This window comes from Canis lupus, chromosome 17 (assembly GCF_048164855.1).
Source record: "Canis lupus baileyi chromosome 17, mCanLup2.hap1, whole genome shotgun sequence".
Taxonomy (NCBI): Eukaryota; Metazoa; Chordata; class Mammalia; order Carnivora; family Canidae; genus Canis; species Canis lupus.
Genome location: NC_132854.1, coordinates 415,229 through 442,055, shown reverse-complemented (window position 1 = coordinate 442,055; position 26,827 = coordinate 415,229). Strand labels below are relative to the sequence as shown.

The 26,827-nt window shown below is 56.0% G+C and overlaps 1 protein-coding gene and 2 long non-coding RNA genes across 11 annotated transcripts in view; 2 read left to right on the top strand and 1 right to left on the bottom strand.

Annotated features, from left to right (window-relative positions):
• Positions 1-24,012, bottom strand: part of GAS6 (growth arrest specific 6) — a 33,008-nt gene extending 8,996 nt beyond the window's left edge. Inside the window, exons 1-9 of one of the 2 annotated variants that reach the window (XM_072782286.1) lie at positions 23,713-24,012; positions 23,233-23,399; positions 12,045-12,069; positions 10,583-10,645; positions 5,273-5,395; positions 4,506-4,628; positions 1,427-1,549; positions 648-769; positions 66-184 (exon numbers count right to left, since the gene is read on the bottom strand). In XM_072782286.1, coding sequence (XP_072638387.1) covers positions 66-184; positions 648-769; positions 1,427-1,549; positions 4,506-4,628; positions 5,273-5,395; positions 10,583-10,645; positions 12,045-12,069; positions 23,233-23,399; positions 23,713-23,800 — 953 coding nt within the window. In that variant the 5' untranslated portion in view covers positions 23,801-24,012. The remainder of the gene's footprint in view (positions 1-65; positions 185-647; positions 770-1,426; positions 1,550-4,505; positions 4,629-5,272; positions 5,396-10,582; positions 10,646-12,044; positions 12,070-23,232; positions 23,400-23,712) is intronic. The other variant, XM_072782287.1, reaches the window with a different exon arrangement.
• On the top strand, positions 3,751-10,405 carry LOC140607778 (uncharacterized). Of its 2 annotated transcripts, none has more exons than XR_012009681.1 (4): positions 3,751-3,898; positions 6,194-6,698; positions 6,938-7,090; positions 7,627-10,405. It is a non-coding gene; the product is annotated as an uncharacterized lncRNA (long non-coding RNA). The 2 variants fall into 2 exon arrangements; XR_012009682.1 differs by lacking the exon at positions 3,751-3,898 and adding an exon at positions 4,382-4,703.
• Positions 24,013-24,067: 55 nt separating the features above from the next.
• LOC140607779 (uncharacterized) overlaps positions 24,068-26,827 on the top strand; it is a 46,108-nt gene continuing 43,348 nt past the window's right edge. For 5 of the 7 annotated variants that reach the window (XR_012009689.1, XR_012009686.1, XR_012009687.1 and 2 more), the window contains exon 1: positions 24,068-24,666. This is a non-coding gene — a long non-coding RNA (uncharacterized lncRNA). The remainder of the gene's footprint in view (positions 24,667-26,827) is intronic. The other 2 variants (XR_012009683.1, XR_012009684.1) reach the window with 1 other exon arrangement.

The following is a 26,827-nucleotide window of genomic DNA, read 5'->3' as shown; positions in this document are numbered from 1 at the left end:
CAGGCCAGCCATTCCTCGGGCTCTGGTCCACTCTGCTCTGTATTGTGTGAGCCGCCGCCTCTCACCTGGTGGGCTGCAGCCTTTTGAAGCGCAGTCTGATCACGGGTGTCCCGCTGAACATGCGACCCAGGTACAAGGACTTCATGCTTTTGGCCACATTGAAAGGCACGCAGGGCAAAATATCCTGTGGAGTGGGAGCAAGGGGTGTCAGGAGGGGCATACCTGGTTCAGCCCCTCCCCATCACACTGCCTGTCAGGATGCAATCGGGCCCTCCCCCGCCACTCCGCCAGCCAGATGCACAGCAGGTGGCACACAGACACCAGAGACTCTGTTACACTCAGACCGCCACGGCCCGGAGAGACCAGCAGGTACGAGTCCAAGAGGTGGGCAGGCTGGCCAAAAGCAGGAGGCTCCGACTGCACACGTGTGGCAGAGCCTGAGCCGGCAGACAGGGAGGGCAGAGTGTACTCTGGGTGTAGCCCCCAGGTCGTTGGGGGTAGGGAGCCACCAGGCCTAGGGAATTCATGCCCAGGACAGACATGCCTCCATCCTACATTGCCACCGGCCAGGGGACACTGGGCCTTCCCATAAAAACACCTCTTCCAGCACTGTCTTCCTGAAGGACGGCTGCCCCGAGGGCACTTACCTCACAGGTGTTCATGTCTGGGGACAGCTTGAGGCCTCCACGTCCATCACAGTGGCAGCTGTATCCCCCTGGGGAGTTGACGCAGGCCTGCTCACAGCGTCCCTCCGCACACTCGTCCACATCTGCCACCACAGGGAAGATGGGCAAACCTCACCAGGTGCAGTGCCCATGCCTTCTCTGATCGTGCACGCGGTTGGCTTGCTGTGAAAACAAGCTCCAGAGCACGAGCCTCAGGAGGCACCCACTCCCCAGCCCACCCCACGCCCCCCTGGCTCCCTGGCCATGAGCTGTGCTGGTCAGCAGTCTCCAATGTCTGCACACCCTCTGCAGTTTCTCAAGGGAAGCAGCTAGTGTAGAGGCTGAAGGAGGGTTGGAGCACGGTACCAGCTCAGCGCATAAACCACATCTACGAGGTGCTTGGCCTGAGGGTCTAAAGGGGCCCCAGGGACACCCTGCAGGGGAGACAGAGGCTGGGACCACCCCACCTTCCTCTTGGAAGGAAGGGGAGGAAGATGCCCTGGACACAGCGAGTGCTCGTCAGTTGTCCCCAAACACAGCAGTGTGGCCTGAGAGCTCGTTCCTCCTAAATTCTGTGTCTGCAGCAGTTTGGAGAAGGCACCTAGTTGCTTTAAGAGGTACCTGTGGATGTATGTGTGCATGGCATGCACACATGTGTGATGTGTGTGCAAATGTGTGGTCATGTGTGGGGCGCTGCATGTGTGCACACATGTGTTCACAGGTGTTTGTGCCGGGGCCTGCGGGCAGCTGTGGAGGGGTACCTCGGCAGGCCTTCTCCTGGGAGCTGAATGCGTAGCCCTCATCACAGAGGCAGGAGTAGGAGCCAGGCAGGTTCTGGCAGCGCGCCTCCCCGCAGGCAGCTCCATTTGCACACTCATCCACGTCTGCAAGAGAAGCCAGGGCCCTTGACCAGGGTTGTCTCCTGGTCGGTAGGGGAGGTGCTGCAGCGTGAGCCACAGCCTTGGGTGGCCTCAGCTCCCAGGGTGACTAAGCCCTCCTCCCGTCCACTGGACTCTGCAGCCCCAGGCTCAGGCACGGCGGGCGTGGTGGATGTTTCTGCCTGGGGTCCCGGCTGAGGAGGTTGATCTCAGACTGCTGGATGGGGCTGAGCTCGTCCAGGGCCAAGCACTGGAGCCCAGGATGGGGACTTCCAGTGGAGGCTCCCAGGCTCCATTCACCTCCTGAGGGATGACCTCCAGCCACACACCCCATCTCTCCGTTGGAAACCAAGCTCACTAGTGGTGAATTATTGAGGCTCATCCTGAGGCTCATCCATCTGCTACTTTGGCAAAGAACAAATAGAAAAACCTCTGCACTTAAATCCTGTTTCCTCCAGGGGCAGAACGAGTATCTGGGACATGCAATTATTAGTCCAGACGACATGGATCCCTCAGACGGCAGCGGGACACCCGTGTTGCGGGGCCTTAGGTGGAGCTCATCACAAGGGCAGCCTGCCAGCAAATAGGCTCTCAAACGTGGCTCAGTGAGCGTAGGAAGGCGCTCTGGCAACAGCACGCGGCCCTGAGACACAGGCGTAAGGCTGCGGGTTCCCTCTGTCCACTGACTCAGTGTGGATGCTTCTGAACCTGAATTTCAGTCCCAGAGCCAGGCCAACCATGTCCAGGAGCATAGGAACCTGGCTCCGCAGTCCTGGCTGCACCGGGGAGGCTGTGGGTGCTATGCATACAGCTTGGCTGCAGGACACGGGCCACCCCAAGAAGGATGCCTCGTAAGCACAGGCTCTCTGAACACCACCCGTAAGGAGCTGCCACGACAGCAGGAAAACCACAGGATGCCCCACGGCCCCTGCAGGGCTTGTGACGGTGGAGGGGCTGGTGGCTGGAGGGCCCAGACCCACCAGGGAATGGCCCACAGTGGCAGTGGCATGGGGGAAGGGTTCTCCGCGCTCTGGCACACTGCACTTCCCAGGCCAGCCCCTCCTCACGTGCCCACCTGGCTCCATGACACCCAGCTTTCTCCTCCCACGGGAGAGAGCACCCCTGTGATGCATAGGGCCGAGCTCTACCAGAGGACTGCTCTGACTCCAGCCTCTCAGCACCTCCACGCTGCATCCTGCCAAAACGTGGCCCTTTGGAGATGCTGCGGTCCGACCATTCATCAGAGCACGGTGACCAGGAAAACAGAGGCAGGCAGTGTGTGGGGCTGGCACCAGGCATGGGGCACAAGCCTAGACACAACCCTACACTGTGCACCAAGGCCAAGAGGCCCGAGGCCCCCAAACAGGCCCTGCCTCTGCCCCCCGCCCAGGCCCTCATCTGCTTCTCCTCCTAGGACAGGGCCCTACCCGCGAGGCTTGGAGATCCCTCTCTGCAGTCAAGGAGCAATGACAGAAAGGCCAGAGCCCCCATTCCCAGGGTGCTGGGGGGCTGTAGAAGTGGAGCGACCGCAGCCCCTCCTTCCCAGCATCTCAGAGTCTGATCAAGGAAGACAAGATGGAAAGTCTGGGCCCTTCCACACCACACTGGCAAGGCCCCTCATTCCCCACAGCTTCCCTTGGCTGGGTCTGGGGTCCCAAGGTCCCCAAGGAAACAGGCGATGGCCAAGAGAAGGGGAGGTGTCTGTCAGCTGGTGTCAGCACAAGGAACCCTGGCCGCGCAGGTGGGGCACCTGCCATGCTTGCTGTTAATCCATCACGCTAAGGAGAACACCTTTGTTCTGGGGGAAGGCACCAAGCACCAAGGTGCAGGGGATCTGTCAGCTCCCACACATCACAGACCTGGTGAATGAGCGCTAAGTAGACCCTCGTCACTCAGGGTCTCCCGAGGAGGCAAAAGCAGGAGGTGCCCGCGGCACACAGCACATCGCCCAGGGGCGTGCAAACACCATGGCTCCGGGAACTCCCAGCAGCTGTGGGTGCATCACATGCAGACATGGCCCCAGACATAGCCCGCAGGCCGGAAGTCCCTGGGGCCGTGGCCGTGCACGTCTGGCCTGGGTGCCAGCCGCAGCTCGAGGAGAGGACAGCTGTTGTCAGGTTGAGGCAGCAGGTGGGAAGGAGCCATGAATGATGACAAAAGTGGAAGCTGTTTTCCCAAAAGTGGGAAGGGCCCCCTGTCCTGTCTGACTCAGAGTTCACCCTGTCACCGGCTGTTGCGCAAGCCTTGCTCCTGAGGCCGCTTCTCCCTCAGTAGATCTGTTCTGCCCCAGGCAGGCCCGTAGTACGAGAGAACTGCCCGGATTCTCAGGGACACGCCAGTGGCAGGTGTCAGCAGGTCTGTATTGGAGGGCAGGGGGCGGAGGGAGGAAGAGACAGCCCCCCTGTAAAGTCGGGGACCCCTTTTGCAGCCCGGCCAGCCACAGTGTGCAGACTTTCTGGGGTGGTCAGGGCACTGGACCCCAGGGGCCCCAGACTAAGGAGGGCGGCTGCCTTCTGCTTTGCTCAGTGGCCAGCCCGCCTCTGCCAGAGGGAAGTGGGTGAGGGGGGAAGCCAGCTGGGTGGGTGTAGACAGGTGCCACCCCTGGGTGAGAGGGAGCCTGTGTGCTCTGGCCCCAGCATCTGGGCTCCGTCCTGGGCTCCTGGACAGATAAACCAGATGCCGGCAGCTGCATCCTGGGGCGGGGGAGGTCTCAGCCAGGCTGGCCATGCACAGATCCCAGTGAATCATCCTGCGCTGGGGCCAGGGCAGCTCCCCATGGCTGCTGACATGCCCGGGCATGTGCTCAGCTGGATGCCCCCCCCACCTGTCCCGCCCCCCAGAGCCTGCAGCAGCCTCTTGCAGAGGAGCAGATGTGACTGCCAACCTCAGCAGTCTGGCAACTGCATAGACAAACCCGGGGAGAACTTGAGAGGCGAGGGGGAGGCTCTGGGCCGGGCGTTACCTTGGCAGGTCCTGCCATCATGGGAGAGCGCGTAGCCGCTGTAGCAGGCACAGTGGAAGCTGCCCGGCTTGTTGAAACAGATGTGGTTGCAGCCCCCGTTCTGCTGGCCACACTCGTTGACATCTGGGCACAGGACACAGAGAGACCGGGGAGTGTCCGCAGGGAGCATGCCATGGCATCTGCACGCCTGTCTGTGCCGTGAGTGTGAGGGCACAGGGAGACCCTGATGGGACCATCCCTGGCCAGCTTGGTGGCCGCCAGTGCACCCGGGAGGAGGGCAAGGGCTAAAAGAGGATGGATGTGACCAGGCAGCCTGCGGGCCCAGACTCAGCCCGGACACACCTCCCCAGGGTGGCCGGGCACTGTGGTGAGGGGCTGCCTCAGGTCACTGGATCCTGGGGCAGATGGGGAGGCTGGCCCTGAGACTATCTCGTCACCACAGCCCGGGCCCCATGGTGGTGCCTTCCTACGTCCAGGCCGCACCCCCTACTTCTGGCAGCACCCGATGGTCCTCCAGCTGGACAGCCCCCAGCACTTAGAGGCGAGAGCAGGGCCGGCCCACACCCTCTGAATACTCCTGCTCTCAGGGGACGTGAGGGGCCTGCTGGCCTCCCTGAGTGGCCAAGGGAGCCCTTGGAGGGTGGCCGGTGAGGGGGGGCCAGGTCCCCGGGGGTAGGGCAGGGTGGAAACAGAGGGATGGGCCACAGTCCCTGCCCTGGGAGCCCCTGCCTCGTTGTTGCACAGCTGTGGCTGCAGGGCCGCCTCACCTCTGTCGCAGAGCCGCCCCCCCCAGCCGGCTCGGCACTGGCAATAGAAGTTGCCCATGAGGTCTTGGCAGACTTGTGTCCCCTCCTTGGTGCAGGGGTTCGGGGAACACTGGTCAGGCAGGTCTGTGTCAAAGGAAGGGAGAGAATGGTCAGCTAGGAGGGACTGGCCCGGGGCGAGGACGCTGAGGTAGGCCCAGGCTGGTGGCACAGACCCCACTCCCGGGGTGGGGTAGTGGAACTGGATCAGCTTGGAGGGAGTGACCACCTCCCCATGGGGCAGTGGAGGAGGATAGGGCGGGGCCTGGCCAGGCTCCACGTGCTCTGACCCCTCAGGGAGAGGTCCACAGACCCTTGGCTGACCCAAGGGGTCGCATGAGGAACAGGCCTCCACCTTCCCAGGCCAGGCATCTGGCCACTCAAACCCTGCCATGGACACTCGCCAACACCTCCCAGGCAGGGCGTGGCTGCTGCAGGAGCCCCCACACTGGCTCCCTGGAGAGGGGCTGCCCTGCCCTGCCCTCCCAGAGAGGAGCACCAGTCGGTTTGCGCCGATCCCCTTGCTGGAGGGTGTCTCCCCGTCAGAAGTGTCAATCACGGGAGCCGTTTCCACTCCTTGGGGGGCTACGCATCCACAGAAGCTCCAGCTCCAAGGGAGCATCACCAGCTCAGAGGCTGAGGTGGGGCCCCACCCACGGAGATGTGCACTCCGGGTGCTGGTGGTCGGGAGCTGCACTCCAAGAATCCTCTACAGGGCTATGGCTGAGCTGGGTGGGCTGGTGGGCATGGAGGGCAGAGGAGCCACTGGTCTTAGGGAGATGCAGGGTCTCCAGGGACTCTCAGCGAGCGGAGCTGATTCCTGAGGTCGCTGTCAGCCTGTGCTGCACACGGGCCCAACCAACTTCCCCAATGCCTGTCTTGCAGGTCACACGGCAGGCACGAGGGTCCCACTGCAGGTCAGCCTGCCCTGACCCCCAGCCGTCCTATGGGTCTGCTCCAGGCTTTGTTCTTTGACACGCCACAGCTGTGCAGACGGTAAATGTGTCCTGGTGGCTCTGTTGGTCCTTATCTCTCTCTGCTCTCTTCCTGTGTGGACACATGCCTCATCCAGCTCTGGACAGCATGGGGCCCATGGCTGAGGCCCAAAGCAAGGGCCAGGGCTGAGGGGACCGTGACACCTCGCTGCACCTGAGCCTGTGCCCCTCAGCTGCGTTGACAATCCATGGCAAAACCTTGCTACTCTGGATTGTTCTGTTGTCGCTGGGGGGCGACCAACAACATTTCCAGCAGCCATGGGGACTGTGGCCTTCAGCGGTGGAGACACATCCCTGGGCCCGGCGGGGGCGGCCGGGCCATGGAGGGACCAGCCCAGGCCATCCTCACCCCACGTCACCCTTTCCAGAGCCATGTCCTGCAGGACCCTCACCAGGTACAATTGCTCCCTTTATACGACAGAAGTGACTTGCCCACTGCAAACCGTGGGGTGGGTGGGCAGCGTTGGCTCGTCTGACTCCTGGGTGACCAGGGTATGACAGCTCTGCAGCGTTTCTCTCCAAATCAACAGGGCCAGTAAGATGGCTCAGTCCCGTGTCCATCCTGCGGGAGGCTGGCCAGGTGGGAACTCAGCACCAATGTATCACTGCTTTCTTAAAACGATGACGTTTCTAGCCCAACACCAGGTTTGGGCACAGCATTTCTGCCACCGGACTTGCTCCTGCTCAGCAGCAGCAAACCCCTAGTGCCCCAGCCCGTCCAGGCCTCCACCGGCCCCAGTGGTACCAGTCCAGACTCAGCGGAGCTGTGTCCCTTTGTCCCACACAGGTGAGTGACCCTGTCACAGAGGGGCCCCACTTCTTGGGGACTTGTAGAGTTTCAGGGCAAGGTACTGCCTTCCACTGTGAGCAAGTAGGGACTGAGTCCAGAGTGAGGAAACGGAGCATGGGAACAGCGTGTCCCCCTGCCCAGAGCTGGCCAGTCAGCCCAGCAGCCATGCCACTGCGCCCGGCTGTGCCGCCGGTGACACTCTGAGTGCAGGAGGGCCAGGCCGTGAGGGCCAGCCCAGCGCCAGCACCAGAGATGGACTCTGAAGGCAGAAGGGGTCCTATGCCGGGGCCCAAGGGGCCCCAAGGGAGGGAGGGAGTGGGAGGTGGTGTGTCTCCACTCGACATATGTGGTTAAAGCCTGAGTTATATACAAGTGCGTAACTGAGCATTTGGCGTGAGGCCTGGTTAACTAGAATTTACCTAGAATGCCTGAACCCCTTTTAATAAAACCTCTGTGGGTGGCACTGTGGTGGGGCTCCAGCATAGCAGCCTCCCAACCCCACCATGGCTTGTGTCTGCCGCCCTGCTGCACAGCTTCTCTCCAGGACCTAAGGGGGCTGCAGAGCCGTGTGTGCACCCAGCAAGCAGCAGAATGAGCGACACTTCGGATGCGTGGGTGAGGACAAGCCTCTGCAGGCACCAAGGGCACCACTTCCTGCCCAGCCTGAGCGCCAGACACAAGAGGCCTTTGGGGACAGGCACCCACAGCCCCGGGTGGCGGTGCTGCTCTGAGCCGGCGGGGCTGCCCCTGGCAGGAGCCTCTCTCGGCTGCTTTAGCTCCCTGTTCTCCAGATCTGAGGGTGATGATGGGCTCCAGGGCGGTGCCCACCGTGACTAACAAGAAGGGGCTCCTCCAATGGGGCTGGACAGAAGGTGGAGAGTCAGTGGGAGGAAAGCCCCAGGCCAGGAGTGAGTGGGGCTGAGGGGGGGCCCAGGCATGCTGAGAGGCCCGCTCCATGAGGCTGTTGCTTTGACTTTAACAATAATGAGCAATCAAGCACCCAGCTATGCCTTGTGCCTCGTGGCCATGAAATAAGATGGCTTTGGGAGGGAACCGATGAAAACAGCATGAAGTGCCTCCAGCGTCCTGTGCACGGAGGCCTAGGGGTGTGGCTCTGGGGGTTGGGGGCAAGTAGGGCGTGCGTGGGTCCTGAGCGCCAGGCCTCGGGTCCCTGTCCTCAGCTATCTTCACATGCAGCTGAGTAAGGATGGCACGTCAGGCTTCAGAGAATTGACGGAGCACAAACAGCATGTGGTCACACACCCATGGAGGATGACCCGGGCAGGATGGAGAGGCCAGGAGTGGGAGGCGGCGTCCCGATGGGCTGGGATCTCCTGCAGCCTGGCAGTGGCATGAGAGCTGTCCTCTGATGCCAGCTCAGAAACTCCCCTTCCTCCCGCACTCCTGGCCACCTGCCACCAGAGCACAGAGCCTCCAGCCCACTCAGAACAAATCTGTGGTGTTCAAACAGTTCAAGTCCCTCTAACCATGAGATCTCTAGCGGGCATGACATGGCCCAGGACTGTGACAGCCTCCGTTTAAGCAAGACCTGGGTGATTTTACACAAATGCTGTTGGAACAAGGGGCTGCCATCTAGAAACTGCAATGCTCACACCGCCAGGAGGTATGAAGCTCTGGGAAACTGTTTATGATCTCCAGAAAATCACAGTCTATGACCCAGGAACTTAAACAATCTAATCAATTTGGAGACCTAATCTGAAAGGAAGAAACCGATTTAGCAGATTGACAACGATAAAAAAAATTGCTAAAAACAAAAAGCCAAAATGACACAAAACTAAAACTGCCAAGACACACCCCTGATGTCTGCCTAAGGCCTTGGGGAGGTCAATTCAGCCCTGGGAGACGCCAATGTCACAGGGAGGCTGAGGAGGGGGCTTGCCCCAGGTCGCCCATGATGCATGGGCTGGTTCTGGCTGCCCTGAGTTAAGAGGCACTTCTACCCAAAATGACAGAGCCCAGTGGGCTCTGCTCCTGTTAGGTGACACTGCCTGGGGCTGAAGGGGGTGGGGGCCGAGCAGCAGTGCCACCTTACCCTCCCCTTCCTGATTTAAGTCAATCATTTCTCTGCTCATCTGGGCTGGCTTTGGACTGTGCCCACATGTGGACATGTGGGAGGCCAGACGCAGCAGCTCTGCTACCGAGTCAGGCCAGCCAGGCCCTGTGAGCAGCCGTGGGTCCTCCTCTGCCTTCCTGGCTGCCTTGAGGGGGCAGGCGCATGTGTAACGCAAGCCTCTGCAGCTGGGGCTTGGCGCTCAGAGCCCACTGCCCAGCACATGCAATGAACAGACTGACTGCTGGGCTTGGGGGCGACCAGGCAGCTGAGTGACAGGACAGCAAGCAAAACGGCAGCTTCAACATGCGATCATTTAAAATAACACTAAATAACTAACTAAATAACTAAAAATAACTAAATAACTAAATTAAAAAAATGACATTACTACATAAAAAAGATGCATAATGAGCTTGGAAAAATTGTGGTACTTTTAGGACAAATGGCTAATCAAGAGCTCCTATAAATTGAGAAAAACAGGCAAAGCATATAAAGAGAAAAACATAAACAGAAAGACTAGCCATAATCTTCACCGTTGATATTGAAGGAGACCAAAAAGTAAAAGCATGTGTTAGCCTGCCAGGCATGGGGACGGCTATCTTGCTTGCCCACTGCCCGGGGGTGACCAATGCTGGATCTGCATCAGACTGAGTGATGCTGCGCAGGCTTGGGGCTGCACTCCCACCTGGGAATCTGTCCCACAGACACACTTCGATGAGTGTGAGATTTGTCTGTGATAAGCAGCCCGTGAGTCCGCCGGGAAACGGTGTAATAGTGCTACCTACCCGTACCGGTACACTGTGCACGTGTGTGCACTCTGTACAGGCTGAGCTGGAAGACAACCTGCACGCAGGGCAGCAGAATGAGGTCAGGCACATCTATGGGAAGCTAGCATTTGTGCAAAGCCAAAAGTGCCTATGTGTTTACAGGTCTCAGAATATTCTGGAAGCCGAACTGGTTGATGAGGAGGCATGGCTGGATGCGCTCGCTCTTCACACCCGTGAAAGGGTTAGCTTTTGTACTGCATGCACGTCCTGTCTATGTAAAGAACCAAAGCTGGGATCCCTGGGTGGCTCAGCAGTTGAGTGCCTCCCTTTGGCCCAGGGCATGATCCTGGGGTCCCGGGATTGAGTCCCACATTGGTCTCCCCACAGGAAGCCTGCTTCTCCCTCTGCCTGTGTCTCTGCCTTTCTCTGTGTGTCTCTCATGAATAAATAAATAAAATCTTTAAAAAAAATAAAGAATCAAATTTACTTGCTTATGAGAGAAAGTTCAGTGGAAAAAGAGCAGAGCTCAGGCTGGTGCTACTGCTCCCTAGGATCAATGGAAATACTCAAGACCCCCTGAAAACCACAGCAGAGCCTGGAGTGACCTGAATACGCAGGGCTGTGAAGAAGACAGGAAGGTGACAGACTTACTTTGAACACATGAAACAAAATCTGGGCTCTTTGTGTACGGAGATCCATGCTTAGTAATGCAGTCTGCAAGAGAGAGATGGAAAGAAGGTCATTCCTGCTGCAGGACACAGGACAGACCTTAGACCTGGTACATGGCCTCTGAGATATCTCTGGAGAAGAGACTGTCATGTTTATGGGGTGCTGAAGCTGAGGCACAGGTCAGCTTTTGTATCACAGATCATTTTAACCCCAGCAGGCAAGAGAATGCCTTCACCAAAGAAGAGGAACTGTGTCCGAAGTCTGTCTGCAGCCTTTTCAGGGGATCCTTTTGCTTCAAACCAGAAGGATCCTGAGCTGCACTCAGGGAGCACTCTGACCACAGTCACAGTGATAAACTTCAATTGCAACAGACACTGTCTGGAAACACCAGCCTTAATTCGAAAATCATTCTGCCTTGGGGAGCATCCCCACCTGCCCCATCCATCTGACAGGCGTGGGCAAAGGCGCCTGGGAGCTTGAAGGCCTGCAGAGCAGGTGTGGAGCTGCCATGGCCCCTGGCACTCCACCCTGCCCAGGAGGACCAGGCCCTGGCAAGCTGGAGGGCACTCCTGGCAAAGCTGCTCACCCTTTGCCTCTGGAAATAAACCGTGCACACCCTGGCAGGGGCCAGGTCTGTGGGGAACAGGCAGCCTGGGAGCGGGCGGGTTCCTGAGCTCTGCAGGGCCACTTACAGTTCCTCTTCTCTGTTGCCAGATACAGACTCAGAGAAGGAACCTCTGAGAGGATGTAAAGCCAATGGAAAATCTACCAACATGCCCTTTGAAAAATCAAAAAGGAAGGCCCTGGAATAGGTTTATTTCATTCTAAATGACATGCATCTAAAAACAATCTTAAAATGGTATTAATTAGAGGAGCAGTTCTCGGGGAAATCCAGGGCCTCTTTCTGATCATCCAGGTTAGACTCGGCTGTCATTTGTCCTTTCCTTTTCTCCGCTACTCGCACAGTGACGTCCCTGCTCAGTGACTGGGAGTGTCTGCTTATACATTCCTCTTGTTCAAATTAAACAAAAACATGTCCTCAGAGCTGATTAACAGTTTGGCAAATATCAACACACGCAGCCCACATAACCAAGTTCTCTGGGGTCTTTGATAATTCTGGAAGTGCAGGGACCCTGAGACCAAAATGTCTGAGAGCCACTAAATCAATCACACTCCCAAACAGTGAGTTAATCCTGAAGTCAGAGCACGGAAGCCGTCTGCAAATAATGGCACCGGACTGAGTTAATGCGGCCCCTATGGCGTGAAAGACACAAACAGGTGTTCTTCCCGGCGTGCTCTGGGTGGTCCCAAGCTCACTGTGTGATTAAGCAACCTCCCCTTCAGGAGTGACTGGGTAACGAGCTGGCCCAGATGTCTCTGATGTGTGACACAGAGCCCCCTCTATTCTTTTGTGACACCTACAGAAGCAGGGATGTAAACTTACCTAAGTATCTTGGATAAAAATAGTCCTGCAGAAAAAGAAAAAGAAAGAACAACAGTTTACTGGCACAGCACAGGCTCACAAACAGCCCCTGAGCAGCTGGGCAGTGAGACCGCGCCTTCCTCCCCAGCAGGAGAAACAGATGCCCCGAGACGCAGGTGTCTGAGGAAGGCAGGGAATTCTCCAGCCAGCCCAGCAACAGCAGAACACAACCACCCAGAAAGCCGCTTTCTGCCACAAAAACCATGGCATAAGGAGAGAAAGTGGGAGGGCGGAGCCCAGGCTGCTGACTCGGCTTTTACAGAATGGTGTTGCAAAGCTGCTGACGCGATTAGACCTTCTGGAAGTAGCAACCGCGATGTCATTTAAGGGACGTAGGTGGTGCCCAGTAAAGTGTCTCATTGGGTGAGGAGCACCACAGTGTAATCCCTAGACCCTCCCCACCGCCAGGCTCCTCCCACAGCTGTGCAGACCTTGGTAGGATCATCAGCACATGGGCACTGATTGGCATTTACTGTATTTGTAAGACACTGATGCTGGAATGAGGTATGAGGGCGTAAGCCAGGGTCTTTCTGTCCATGCATGCAAATTAAGAGGCCTGCACCGTACAAGTTGGCTGTCAAATACAGGACCTGGCTAGCAGCAGGGAGCAGCAGGGACCATCCCCAGGTCCACAGCTCCAGCCACAGACGCCAGGCCCCAGGGTGGTGAAAGTGGCCCCCACCCGTCCACTGTTGTCTCCACTCAGGGTCCCCCATGGGGCAGCTTGGCCCTAGACACGTCTCCTGATGGAACCTGCCACAAGGTGCTGGGTTTCAGGTGGAACTGGTGCAGGTCTGTGACTATACATCATTCTATCCGACCCCCACAACCACGTCAAGGTCTTTTAAATTAACCCTGTCATCAGAGATGAGGAGATGGATGTTCAGGACGCACGGTGGCAATTGGCCAAGGTCAGGAAGCCAGGACGGGCTCCCAATGGCACACCATCGTCATCCAAAACCATGCTGATGAGATCTGGCATTGCATTTGCAGTGACAGGCAGAGGGGATCCCTGGGCTGGCCACATCTGGCCAGCTGCGTGCCCTGGTCCGGCACAACCCCACCTGTCCCCTTCCCTCATTGTTTACAACAGCCTGGGCAGTGATGCCAAGGACACTTTGCTAAACACCCTCAGATGTGTTTTCAGAAATTAATGTTCTGGTAGAGATGGTTCAAAAAGACTCAGAACTTCTTTAAAAGAACAGTAATGGTCAGAGAAAGTCTGTTACGTCAGCTTGTGTGACACAACAGTGACGTTCAGACAGATGCGACAGTGGCCCGACCTGGTGGGCAGAGCTCCACAGCCAGGGCGGGGACACCCCTCCACACCAGCATTCAGGGACCCCTACCACCCACTCTCACCCCTGTGGTTGCTTTTGGTCACGGGCTGGCAACTCTCTGGCCCGGAAGGTGGGCGAGGCCAGGGGAGCTCTGACAAAGCCCTGGAGCTGGGGTCAAGCAGGCAGAGACATCTTCTGGGTTTAGAGGGATGACAGAGGCCACAGTCTTTGTCACAAAGGGAAGGACTCTGGTTCAGGAGGAAAGATTTAGGATTAGGATGGATGTACCATGTGTCCACTCAGAAAACCAAGAAAGAGACTAGAAACAGTGAAGAACCATGAGCAGAGTACCAACTGTCACAAATGGTGGCATTACCACACCTTTCCGGAAAGCTCTATTATATTTTTCAAAACCATGATTACTACTAGTTATGTGCCATATGTTTTAATGAGTTCTATTGTTGTGGAAAAGCATCACTGATAGAAAAAGCATGTGTACCTCTCTTCAGTTCACCACACCTATGGGAATGAGAGTTTTGAAACCTTAGGGCCATACATAACCTGGTGACAATTTATTCTAATTTGTGCACTTGATTTATTTGGGGAGGGGAGGGTGCTAATTTGGCTGCTAATCTAGGCCAGAGATGGTTAAGCCTGAATAACTGCAAAGCTGGGATGGATACAGCTAAAATCACTATGCACTCTCCCAAGAGAAAGAGACATTTCCAACTGTCCTTCAAAGTTCTGACCAGAGACGAGGACCCACGGAAACCTCTGTGAGTGACGGGCACTGGACAGGGAACACAGAGCTGTCCCTGCCTGAGCCACAAATCGGCTACACATAAACCGTGGCCCGAGGATCAGGAGCTGGGTTTACTTTCATGAGCGTCACCCCACAGGGATCCCCAGAGCAGAGGCCATAGCTCAACCAGGTTCAGAACCAGGGATCAGTGACCTATAAACATGCCTTCTTTCTTTTTGATCACACAAGGAGCAAAGCCTGGCACAGAGCTGCTAAATGGTGGGGTTGGGGTCAGGAGCAGGGAATGGCCAGGGCCATTGTGTTGGAAATGGGGCCACTTGTCACCTGGCAATCATTTTGCTCGGGGGTTTACTTCTGATTAACTTAAACAGTTAAAGATGAGAAGGGAGTGAGCAAACTGTAGGCCACTAACCTGTGAACTGAAGCTCCCAGAGAGAAAGGATGTACCTGTATGTCTAGTATCTGGTGCTAACCACCTCCCTGAAGGCCCGCAGGAGCCATTGCCAAACAGGTGAATGAATAATAGATGAATGGAAGAATGAGTGAATGGGTGGATTGAAAAGTGGATGGATGGGTACGTGGATGGATGGAAGAATGGATGAATGGGTGAGTAGGTGGATGGGTGGAAAAGTGGATAAACGGATGGGTGGGTGGATATATGGAAAAGTGGATGGATGGACGGGTGAGTGGGTGGATGGATGGATGACCAGGCAAACAAAGAGTCTATAATTTTCACTGACTTGTACAAAGCATCAGATTCTTTATTTTACTTATAACACAGGTAAGCACATTGGGAGAAAAATCTAAATTGATGCCCTTAGATCGTCTCTTTCAAAACTTGGAAGTATCAGTATTATGCTTCCTTAAGCTTACAGATTGCCAGTGCACTTTTTAATCCTTAGATTAACTGCCATTTGCCTTGCTTTCCTCCTGCCGTTCATCCCAAGAGTCCTGCACTCCCAGGGGGCAATGAGCCATGGTGCACGTGAGACAATTGAGCTGTCATCACTACTGGTAAGGACTGCCTGTGAGGGAAGCAGCCCTGTGTGGAGCACACATCCCATCTATGGGAGAGCGTCTGGTTCCAGCAGGCTTGGCACACTGGTCCTGGCTGAGAGCCCACTTGCTAGAGCACAGCCCTGTATAAACAGAATTGAACGCTCCAACAAGCCCTGCCTTCCCCACAGACGCCATCCTGCCATGCCCCTGTTCCCTGTGGGTTTACAAACATGGGAATCTGTGCCCAAGGGCAGGCTCGGTCCACTGTCATCTAATGTGAGGCTGGGCAATCTTTTCTGAAACTATAGGCCAGTGTTTCTGTGGGACAACCTCCTCTGTCTCTGCTCCTTAGTTATGTTGTCACCCAGATGGCCCCTTCCCTAAAGGGCCCATAGGAAAGGACAGCAAACAGGTGGCTGGTGAAATCCTTGGGAATTCCCATTTGTGGACAGAGTCTCCCAGCAGCCTCTGCTCTGCATGACCAGTGGGACCCCCGTCTGCCTGGCAGGGCCTGTGCCCCCTGAGCATCCCCATGGGTCATCACCTGCCAGCCACGTCCTCCCCGACCTTGGGGCAGTCAGTTCTGGAATGCCAGCTCCAGAAGCACTGGTGGCCTACGCAAGCCTGTTCGCCCAGTCACCTGTCCAGCCCATAGCTCTGGAATGCCCCCCAAGGGCCTCGTGGCGCACTTTCTCCGCTGGGCCTGGTCTGAGGCTTGGTGGGCCCTGGAGCAATCTCTCTACCAAACTCTGAGAGCAGATCTGCCCTCCAAAAATGCTCAAAACCCACACAAGCCTAGTCGGTCAAAATGTACATTACCAAGAGAGAAACATGACATGGGCTCAGAGTGATGTAGCTTATCAACAGGACCACGTGCAGCTAGGAAGGTTCTAGAACTTGGTAGCTACAGCTCATAAATACCTTCACATCCAAATCTCCCTCAACTCTTTGAGTCCTCAGAGGCCAGCAAGGTCCCTGCAGGGAAGAGGTAACCAGGGGAACCAGGACAGCCTCCAGCCCTGATGTGGCAGCTCCTGTGCTTGGACGCTTACAGCCAGTGTGGTGGGGACATCCGCGTGCTGATGAATGCACACACCTCCACACCAGCTGTGCAGAGCTCCTACCTAGGACTTCTGTGTACATTTATACAATGTAAAAGGAGCTATACATTAAGTACCACAAGCAGCAGTTTTTTCTCAATAGATTAAGAGTGTATTACTTCCTTTAATAAACGATGGCCTGAAATTTTGCTTCCAAAAATCTTTAAATTATTTGACAAAGCAAGCTGAGACCTGTGTGTCACAGTAAGTTTGCTTATTTACATGACACGAATATCAGGTCTTTTCCACGAGAAAGGGTCAGAAAAATGGGTTACTCCTTTGACCTCAAAGCTATCCAGCTAACAAACTTGACTTCTTAGGGAAAAACTTGTCAAAGTTAGGTCAACTTGAATCGCCCTTACTGGAGGAACTCACAACTGCGCTCTCACTGTTCTTATGACAGTTCCCAGAGAGATTCCCTGCTGTCAGTGGGCCAGCTAGGGCCCCCTCAGACTGCATGGGCCTGAAGGTTTCTCAATCCCCAAGGCCACCATCACTCCATCTGTGCATGTTTTTCTAAGCATGATTCACACAAAATCCTTCTTTCCTTTCTTCCTCCCAAATTCCTCTCCTAGGACTCTCAAACCGGGTGCCTGCTTCAGCGTTCTAGAAGACAGAAGGAAACACGGCACCCCTGCCCATGCTGGGCCGCTCCCCGGCTCCTGTCCAGCCAGGAGCCCCTCTGGGCTGGCCCTGCAAGGTGGCAGGCCCCAGAAACACCTCACAAGGCCACAGTGTTCTGCCTCCTTCCTCAGACACTGCTGTGCATGTCTGTTGCTGGGAATTCCTACGGGGTCAAACCCCTGGGCATTATCACCCAGTGGCAGGGCTGAAGGCTGAGGGTGGCTGCTCTCTGGGTCTCTGCAGTGATCCCCACAGCTGCACATACCCCCACAGCCCCCACACATCTCCCGGGGCCCAACACATGCTTGTGGGCCTGAGGCTGCGGGCTCCCAGGGAGTGGCTACAGCCCATGGGAAAGCTGGGGTCTTGGGACCCTTTTCTTTTCTTTTCTTTTCTTTTCTTTTCTTTTCTTTTCTTTTCTTTTCTTTCTTTTCTTTTTAAAGATTTTATTTATTTATTCATGAAAGAAAGAGAGAGACAGAGAGAGAGAGAGAGGCAGACGAGAAGCAGGCTCCATGCAGGGAGCCCGATGTGGGACTGGATCCCGGGTCTCCAGGATCACACCCCGGGCTGAAGGCGGCGTTAAACCACTGAGCCACCGGGGCCGGGGGCCCTTTTCATAACCAGCGTTAGGATGAAACATAACCCACAGGAGTCGCTCAGAAGGCCAACAGTTTCAGTGCTAACATCCTGACCCTGGAGCCCAGGGAACTGAGTTTCCATCCTTCTCCTACTGAGGAGCTAAATTGGACAAATCCCCACATGAATTCCAGGGCCTTGGTTTCACAGGCATCTGGAATGAGGGCTCACCATGGCATTTGACAATGCTATGACAACTGCTACTGCAAAATGTGTTTGTTTCTGGCTTAGGAAAGGAGAGTTTGAGTGCATTTTGGTGCCTTCCAGATTCATGCTAAATCATGGCAAGCATGTGAGGTGTGTCACTATGCATCGGGCACAGAAGCAGCACGGTGCATGCAGGCAGCAGCATCCTGGAGCATGCACCTGACCAGTGCACCTGACCAGTGCAGTCGCGGCAGGCGCTCGGGGCCCACTCAAGGCGATTCTTCCGTCACCAATGGCGAGTCTGCCTTGGAACCTGGGGCTCTGCCACATGATGGGGTGGGTGAAGCACAAACCCACAGTCTTGACCCCTAACAACTGCCACTAGCAACCTCCTAATGGGTTCCTTCCTCTCAGCGGGAAGCACTGTGCTACAGAGATGTGTGTCCAACCAGAGGGGCACCCAGGGGCTGCACCTGTGTCTGCCACTCATGCGCATCATCCTGGGTGGATGCCCCAGCCCTGCCCCAGAAGCCCCCGTGAGAATGTGCACAGCTGTGGAGCTGGCCTATTCCCCGGGGGGGCCGCTGAGTCCAGCTGTGTGATTTCTATAAGGCTGCTGGTCCCAAGAATATGCCCCCACAAACTGAGTCTAGATGGCAGGTTTAGGGACAGATGTGGAAAAAATGTGTGTTATTGTCATGGGCAGTAATACCAAAGAAATACTCTTCAAATTTGAAAACAGAAGTCTGAGAGAACAGATACTAGAGGAACATGTGACTATTTCATTTGAACGATAGGTTGTAATAGGTGTGATCACACAGGCCTGATGTGCTTCCCAACCTCCTCACTTCCAACTCCTCTTGGAAAGTTCAACAACTTTCGACGCACTGTACCCTGTTGGGGTCTCAGCAGGATCCTGGATGGACACAAGTACTGCAGGGGCACACGGCCAATGTCAAACGCTACCCCCTGAGCCCCGCAGGTGCTTTATCACAGAGACGCCCCTGCTCCGAACATTAGGGGAGAGGAAAAAGTGAAGCGTGGGGAGAGTGGGGTACATGCTGGGGTCCTGGAGCAAAGGGATGAGCTGGGAATGGTTTGGAATGTCCTGGCCACAGTGACCTGGAATCTCAAGAAACAAGCCATAAGCATCCGATTCTTAAAAGGCTGTTTTGTTCCTAAATAACAAAGGCAGACGTTCAGTGTTTTCCAAAATTCTTTAATTGGTTTTGCGCAGATGTTGGGCCCACTGGCAAGGACGACATGCCATTCACAGGGCCTGATGTGTTATTGGGGTAGAGAGCCTCGTACATGTCCCTACATAGTCCTGCGGCAGCAGGCCTGCTGCCACCGGTCCTGGCCTCAGCAGCCATCTATAGGCCCAACTCAGATGAAGCAAAACCAGCCCGCAACAGCAAATCCAGCCCCTGTGACTGGCTTCCTCAAGGCCTCCAGGAGGGGAGGCCTCAGTCCACAGGGGTCAGTGGGAGCAGGATCTGTTTTCCCCGAGGATCCCAAGGAAGGAAATGGGCTGGGCTTGCGCAGGGTGGGGAGTGCAGGCACAGAGAACATGCATGGGTGACTATGCACCACGGAAGCTGATCTCAAGGCAGGGATGGGGTGTGGGGGGCAGGTGGGCAGGTAGAGACTATCCTGGAGGTTACGGCCAGGGTGTCACCTCCCTAGCCAGGGCACCCACATTGCAGAGGCAAGTCATGGGGTGGGGGGCACGAGGTCCCCCTCTTCCTTCCTCCCCACCCTCCTGCTGGGGCCTTCATGAGACCCCTTTGGCGACCCCAACAAGGGGTGACTTGAGGGAAGGGCTCTCCATAGCGATGCCTGTCCCCAAAGAACCTGGGCTCTTGGGGTGACAGGTGTCCTTAGAGGCCAGTGCTGCAGGGCTTTGAAGCTGACTGCACCCCTAAAACCCTCTGTACCGCTCCTGGGATCCCCACATCTGAGGGGCTTGAGGTGGTGGGGTGGTTAAGATGGGCCCCTGTGAGCTCAAGCACTGGCCAGGGGCCAAGCACTGAGGCTGGGAAGACCTCCTGGTGTGCTGCTGGCTGTGCTGTGTCACCCACACTGACTGCATTTCTAAACGAGGTTGTGGGTCAAGAACCAGGGCCTGGATTTTTTCCCTCCTGCCAGGGCTGTGGCTGGCTGCAAGGACCAGACACCCAGACGCTGCAAGGTAGAGAAACGGATCTCTGCGGCAAGTCCTGCAGCACTGGCTAAGTCTTTTGTCCAGAACCCTTTCTGGAAGCAAAAGCTGATTACGGAGATGGCATCTGGCATCTGGAACCCGACTGCCTTAAAGAATTTAAGTGGAAGGTGACTCTGCTGGGTTGGGCTCTGGTGAGCTTAGAGGATCCCAGCAGAGTCACTGGGGTCTCATCACTGGGACGCTGAACTGCATAAGAGCGATCGGGAGGGAAATGCCAGGCAGGGAGAGGAAACAGATAAGGAGGGAGTCTCACGCCTCTGAGCCCTATGGCAGTGGGGAGCCTGGGACCCTCTCCAGGAGCCTGGGAACTGTCTGTCCCCAGGAGGGAAGTGGGTGGGTGGCCAGGATGCCTGGGAGTCAAGAAGGTTCCCAGACCCTTCCTTTCCAGCAGAGGTGTGAGAGAGCTTCCCCAAGCTCTCAATCAGGAAGCAGCCAGTGTGCTAGAAGCTACCTGCTGTGAAGGTTACTTCCCTTCCCAAAGAGGAAGACAGCCTAGTCTGGAACAATCCAGACCAGGCAGGAACACCCTGCATGCAGTCAGAGCTCCAGCTGCCTCCAAACACCAGAAAGCAGCAGGACACTTGCAGCCCAGAGTGCTAGAGCCCAATCAGCCGAGGGGGCAGGGCTGAGCTCCCCCACTCCCGCCCAGGGGCTCACATACCAGCGTGCCCCCAGAGCCCTGGGATTGGAACAGGAGAGCAGCACTGCCTTCCCTGGCAGCAGCAAAGACTGGAGCCAGGACCGGGCAGGCATGCATGGCTCCCACTGAGCCAGACACTGAAGACAGGCTGGCTGCTTGCAGAGCTCCCCCATGGTGGCAAGGGTGACCCCTACCCCTGGCCCCGACCCCAGCCTGGCTGCTCCCAGCGCTCCACAAGTCAGGGGCTAAATCCAGACAGCAGAGCCGACAGTCTTCACTGCTGTCGACACCAACATAGGTTAAAACCCAGCTGACCTTGAGGGGAGACAGCGAGGTAGCTGGTCTAACGTGGGAAATGGGCCAATAAAAGGAAGGATCCAGGCAGGTCCTACTGCAGCTAGGCCAGTAAGGAAGGCAGAACCCTGGGAAGTTACAGATGGCTTTGCTACGAGAGAAGTTCACAAGTCTGTACTAGGCTGGCTGCAGGGATGCCAGGCCCAGGAGGCGAGGGCAGCCAGGATGTCCCATGCAGGGACGAGCCCAGAGAGTGCTGACTGCCTTAAAATCAGGGAATCATGAGCACACTTTCTTTTTCCTGCCTTTGTATTACACATTTGTAAATAAAGTTATAATTAAAACATAAAAGCTATTAAAATCAGAGCATTAAAGCTCTGGGAAGGACACCGTGGTTAATGCACAGTGTGTCCAGGCAACAAGGAAAAACCAGGTCAGGGCCCTGCCATCCTGGCTGGGTGGGGCCTGGCTGGCAGGTCTGGTCAGGGTGGCTGGTAGCAGGGTTGCTGTGAACTGGTCACCTGGAAGCCCCATCTCGTGCTCTCGGTTCAGGTCTGGGGTGGGGGAGCAGCACCACACCTGTCACACAATCCCACAGCTGTGCAGGGGCCTGGCAGCCAGGCACCCAGCCCTGCTACTGGTCCTCGGCAATGCTCCACAGAGAATGGCTCACTGGGCCACCAGGACTCATCATTAAAGAAATCCCAAAACAGGCCAGAGAAGGTCCAGAACCTTGTCCCTCACAACAAAACCGACACTGAGTTGCTATTGATGGGGAGGGCAGCAGCCCCAGGGAAGACACCACAGAGTGGCCCCATGGCAACAACTTGCCCAAGGACAACTGCTCGTGGCTGGCTGTCCTGTCAAAGCTGGCTCCAGAGAGGGCCAGAGAGGGGTTGTCATGTCAACTGATAAGAAACACAAGTGAACATAAAGCCTATATTGGGCCACACAGAGCCATCCATTTACTGCCTGAAGGTTTATTTCATCCCAGGATTCTATTCTATTCTATTCTTTTCTTTTTTCTTTTCTTTTTTCTTTTCTTTCCTTCTTTCTTTCTCTCTCTCTCTTTCTCTCTTTTCCTTCCTTCCTTCCTTCCTTCCTTCCTTCCTTCCTTCCTTCCTTCCTTCCTTCCTTCCTTCTTTCCTGTCTTCCTTCTTTATTATTTATTTATTTATTTATTTTTCCCCAGGATTCTTTAAAAGAAGAATTTGGGTAGAACCAAAAACAGCTGTGAAATCACCCTGACCTCATGGTATAAAGTCCACTCTCACTTTCCAAATGCATTTGCCCCAGGACAGACACACATGCAGGTCCCGTGGGTCCTGTCCTGTTGGAGGGCAGAGCTCCCGGGCAGATGCTGAGGCCACATTGGGCTGTTCCCTGCCCGAGGCTGCGTGCTGCTCCATGTTCCCCAAGGACATTATTAATAGAAATGTGTCCTGAGCCAGCACAGCTAGGGCTCCTGAAGTCCCCAGCTGCTTCTAGAGAGCACCTAGCTGAAAGGCGGCACATGCAGGCCACCCTGGCCGGGCCCCCTGACCCCAGCCCTCCTGCCCACCCGTCCCACATATGTTCTGGTCCTATTCCTGTAGTGGTATTTTGGGACCTGCTGTAGCAAGCAGTTCTAGACTTCATGTCTCTCAGTTCCTCTTTCAAGCACACACTCCATCCCCCTCGATGCGGACCAAGGGGGTCCAAGGGGTTGTAGGCAGCCCACTCCTCACCTCCAATGCATCTAAGGAGGGTAGAGGGAGGAAGCTGTTTGGCTTCATAACCATCCTATTTCTTTTACATCTTAAAAACGGTAGAGGTGTTGTATATTGTGTACTTCCTTTCAAGTGGCTGTCTACCAGGGTATCTGTGGGCCACATTCAGTTGACCCCCAACTCTGGGTTTCTGCTGGGGTGGTGATCTCAGGGTGGTGAGATGGAGCCCGATTAGGGCTCCGGCTGAGCGGGGAGTCTGCTTGAGATTCTTCCTCCCTCTCTCTTTGCCCCCCGCCCCCCCCCCCCAATAATCTTTGAAAAAATAAAGTGTCTGCCTTCAGGGACCTGCTGAGAATCTCAAGAGGACCTACTCAGGCATCTGCTAACAGCTGTGGAAGCTACTGGAGTCACTAGGAGAAATGGGGCACACAGTGTGCAGGACGCTTGAGGGCAGGCTCGGGGGCCCTATGACACTGTGCTTCCACCATTTCTGAGTGGCCTTCGAGGGTTCAGGGTGTGAGACCTGAGGGCAGCAGGGGCCCCCACCATGCACGGTTCACCCGGAGCTGGAGCAGGGCGGTCTGAGCGGGGAGCAAGCCGAGGCTCCCAGCGGCGAGCGCACGCCCTGGACCCGGTGTCCCCACTGCGGTGCTGCAAGGACAGCGCCCCGGGTGTCCTGGCCCCGCCGAGCCGCGCACCACCGCCCCGACAGGCAGCCCTGCGCGCTCACCGTCTCCGGGTCGTTCTCGAACACCTCCCGGGCCTCCTCCTGGCTGCACAGCTCCTCAATGCACTCCCTCTCCAAGTGGCCCTGCTTGGCTTCCTCGAAGACCTGGTAGGCACGGCGCTGCCGGGGCCGCAGGAACTGTGCTGCCTCGCGCGCCCGCAGCATTACGGCTGCCCGGACCGGAGGGAGTCGGGACGGAACCGGGACACGCCGTCAGCCCCGCCCCGCCCCGCACGCGCAGGGCTCCCAGCTCTCCGCCCGGGGATGCTGCCGCGGGGCGCGGGGCCGAAGCGCGAGGCCAGGGGCGCGCGGCCGGGGTGGCGCAGGGGCGGGGGCGCGCGGGGCCCGGGGGCGCGGGGCCGGGGGGCGCGGGGCGCGGGGCGCGGGGCGCGGGGCGCGGGGCCCGGGGCGCGGGAGGCAGGCGGCGGCGCGCCCTGGCACCTGGGGCGGCGGCGTCCCGGCCGGGGGTGTCCGGGTACTCACTGTACTCACTGTGCGCGGACTCGGAAGCCAGCAGGAGCAGCAGCAGCGCGGTGCCCAGGGCGGCGGCGGGCCCGGGCGGCGGCGGCATGGCGGGGCCGGGCCGGGCCGGGCCGGGCCGGGGCGAGCGAGGGCCGAGGCCGGGGTGGGGACGAGCACCCGGCCGGGGGCGCGCGCTCAGAGCACCCGGGAGGCCGAGGCGAGCCGCGGGCGCCGCGGGGCGGAGGCTCCGGTCATCCCGTGCGGGCGGCTCTGAAGGTCACATCCCGGCGGCGGCGGCACCTCGGCGCTCGCGGCCGGGCCGGGGCGGGGCGCGCGGGCAGGACCGGCCTCGGGGCCGCGCGGGGGCGGGGCGCGCCGGTTCCCACCCGCGCCGGGCTCCGGAGCAGGTTTGCGCGGCGGGGATCAGAGGCGGGAGCGGGGAGGGGCGCCTGGAGCGCGCGTCCCAGAGCGGCCCCCGAGTCCTCTAACCCGGAGGAGGACCGCCAGGCTCGGGGCCGGAGCAGGTACCGCTCGCCAGCACCCTCCCCCCCCCGGGCCACCGCCCCCGCTGCGGACGCTCCATCTAAGTCTGGAGACGCCTTAGAACCACCCAAGAAGAGAGACGCTGAGGCCACGCGGAATCCCGGCGAGGTGAGGGAGGGAGGTGACACGACTTCCTTTGTGATGTCTCCTACGGCGATGACGCGGAGACCTTGAGGTTTCCCGGTAGATACTTAGGCTGGAAGCAACATTGTGCTGGTTCTGAGACCGAGACACAAACCACGCCGGGACGCAGCCGCTCGGGGGGTCAGGCGGCCCGAGACGCCCTCCCCAGGCCCACAGGACCGCGCGCCCAGGCGCCCTCCTCCCGCCCGGCCACCGCGCTGGGGGGCTCCGCGAGCGCCCGGACCTCCCTTCTGCGGTGGGAGATGAGATGGATCATTGCTACGGATTCTCGGAGGTCCAGGTTTGAAGGTGGGGTTAATGAGCGTTAATTCGTTAAACTCGGGAAATGAGCTTTGGCGAGAGCGCTCTGCAAAGAGCACGAACACTTGAATAGGTAAGTCACCGGCCCCTGAGATCTGCAGCCACAAAGCTCTTCCTCACAAAGCTCGGCCAGTGATGGGAGCGCCCTGAAACACCTCGGGCTTCCTGCTTGTTGTTCTTAAGGAGAAACACTGGTTTCACAAATCTGGGTGGGGTGATAAGTTCTTTAGTGTGTATTTATACAGACCTTCAATGAATTAATTACACTTCTGTTATTTCCTAGGTTCCAGGCCTCTGGCCCATGGATAGATTTCAGGAAGCGTGTGCAATGATTTCTTATTTCTGTGTGTTTGGTGAAGAGAATTTATTAAGTCCATGCAATTAATTCTCAAGAGTTTGATCCCAGTAAGAGTGTGGAGGCCTCTTCATGTCCCCCCTGGGAGGGTCCATACTGGGTAGGGACTCACTGCTTCAGGTGACCATGCATGATCCCTACTGAAAGGAGGCCCTGACCTCTTAGCCTGGACCTCAAGCCCCTTCACCCCCTTCCCCATTCACCCCTGGTACTAAGTTGGTATCCTAGTAACCCCAACACCTTCCATTACGTAGAGACTTACTTTAATAAAATGCCTTCACACACACTTGGTCATTTTGATAACTGCAGAATGCAGAATGCAAATGCTCAGGGAGCAAGGGAAGGTGTCTGACCCAAGCTAACTCTTACCAATGCAGAAAAATTGCTCTAAGCCAGAAATACAAAAATTGGATAATGACTTCCAAAATTGGAAAGACTTGTCAGGGACTATATCATATACCCTGAAATAACAATGATGAGGTAGACCACTCACCTGTTAGACCTAGAGTAATGGGTGCTTTGTATGGACCATCTACAGTCGTGGTTGGAGATGGAAAGCCAGTGGCTCCTCTTGCCAGGGATGGCAACAGTGGGATGAAACTGTTGAGGTGGGATCAAAGTGAGGGTATAGGAAACAAGTATATATAATTTGTATATATACAAATATATATATACATATATATACAAATATACATATATATGTATATAATATATATATTATAATTTGTAGATGAAAGTTCTGCATTCTTCCTTCTACCATCACATCTGCAGGTGATGATTTCAAGGTGCTAGGACCACTCCCTTATATGTATCCACTCAATAAACTGAGCCAAGTGCTTGCTATTCTGTCTTCAAAGGCAGTGTGCTGGGTGCTGACCAAATCAATCATATTGGGTTTTCCTTGTTTTTAAAGCAGCTTTACTGAGGCATAATAGAAATATAGTAAACTGCGTAATATATTTTGACATATCTGTGATGAATGTATATACCTGTAAAACCACCACCACAGTCCCCCATCACTTAAAAACATTTCCTCATGCCCTTCACTAATTCCTCCCTCCTGAGTCATCCCTGCTCCATCCTCACCTCCATCCTCAGGCAAAATCGCTGGTCCTCTTTCTGACTATAGAGTAGTTTGCATTTTCTGGAATTTTACATAAAAGGAATCATATACTATGTGCTTTTTTGTCTGGCATCTTTCACTAGGCGTATTTATTTTCAGATTCATCTACCCTGTTGCATGTATCAATAGATTATTCCTTTTTTTCCCCTCAGTAGTGTTCTGGTGTGTGGATACACCACAATTAGTTCAGCCTCCGTCTGCTTAAGGACTTTGGCTCATTTAACAGGTATTGGTTATTAGGGGCAAAGCGGCTATGAGCATTTGTGTATAAGTTATTGTATGCACATAGCTTTTATTTCTCATGAGGAAGTATCTAGGACATAACGTGGGACTGTATGGTAGGTGGTTAAATATTTAAGAAACGGACAAACTTTTGCAAAGCAAATTATGTTGTATATTTCCACCAGCAGTATATGGGGGATTCACCTGTGCGTCTCCTACCTGTACTCGCTGTGGTTAGCTTTTTAATTTCAGCCCTGGGAGCAGATCTGTAGTGGCATTCCCTTGTGACTTGAATTTGCATTTTTCTAATAACTAATGATGTTGAGCAAATTTTAATGTGCTTACTGCCATCCAAATATATTCTTTCGTGAAAAGTCCATTTTAATTTTATCATCTTGTATCTTTTATTTGGGCTGTCTGCTTTTCCAATTATTAATTTATTTGCTGTG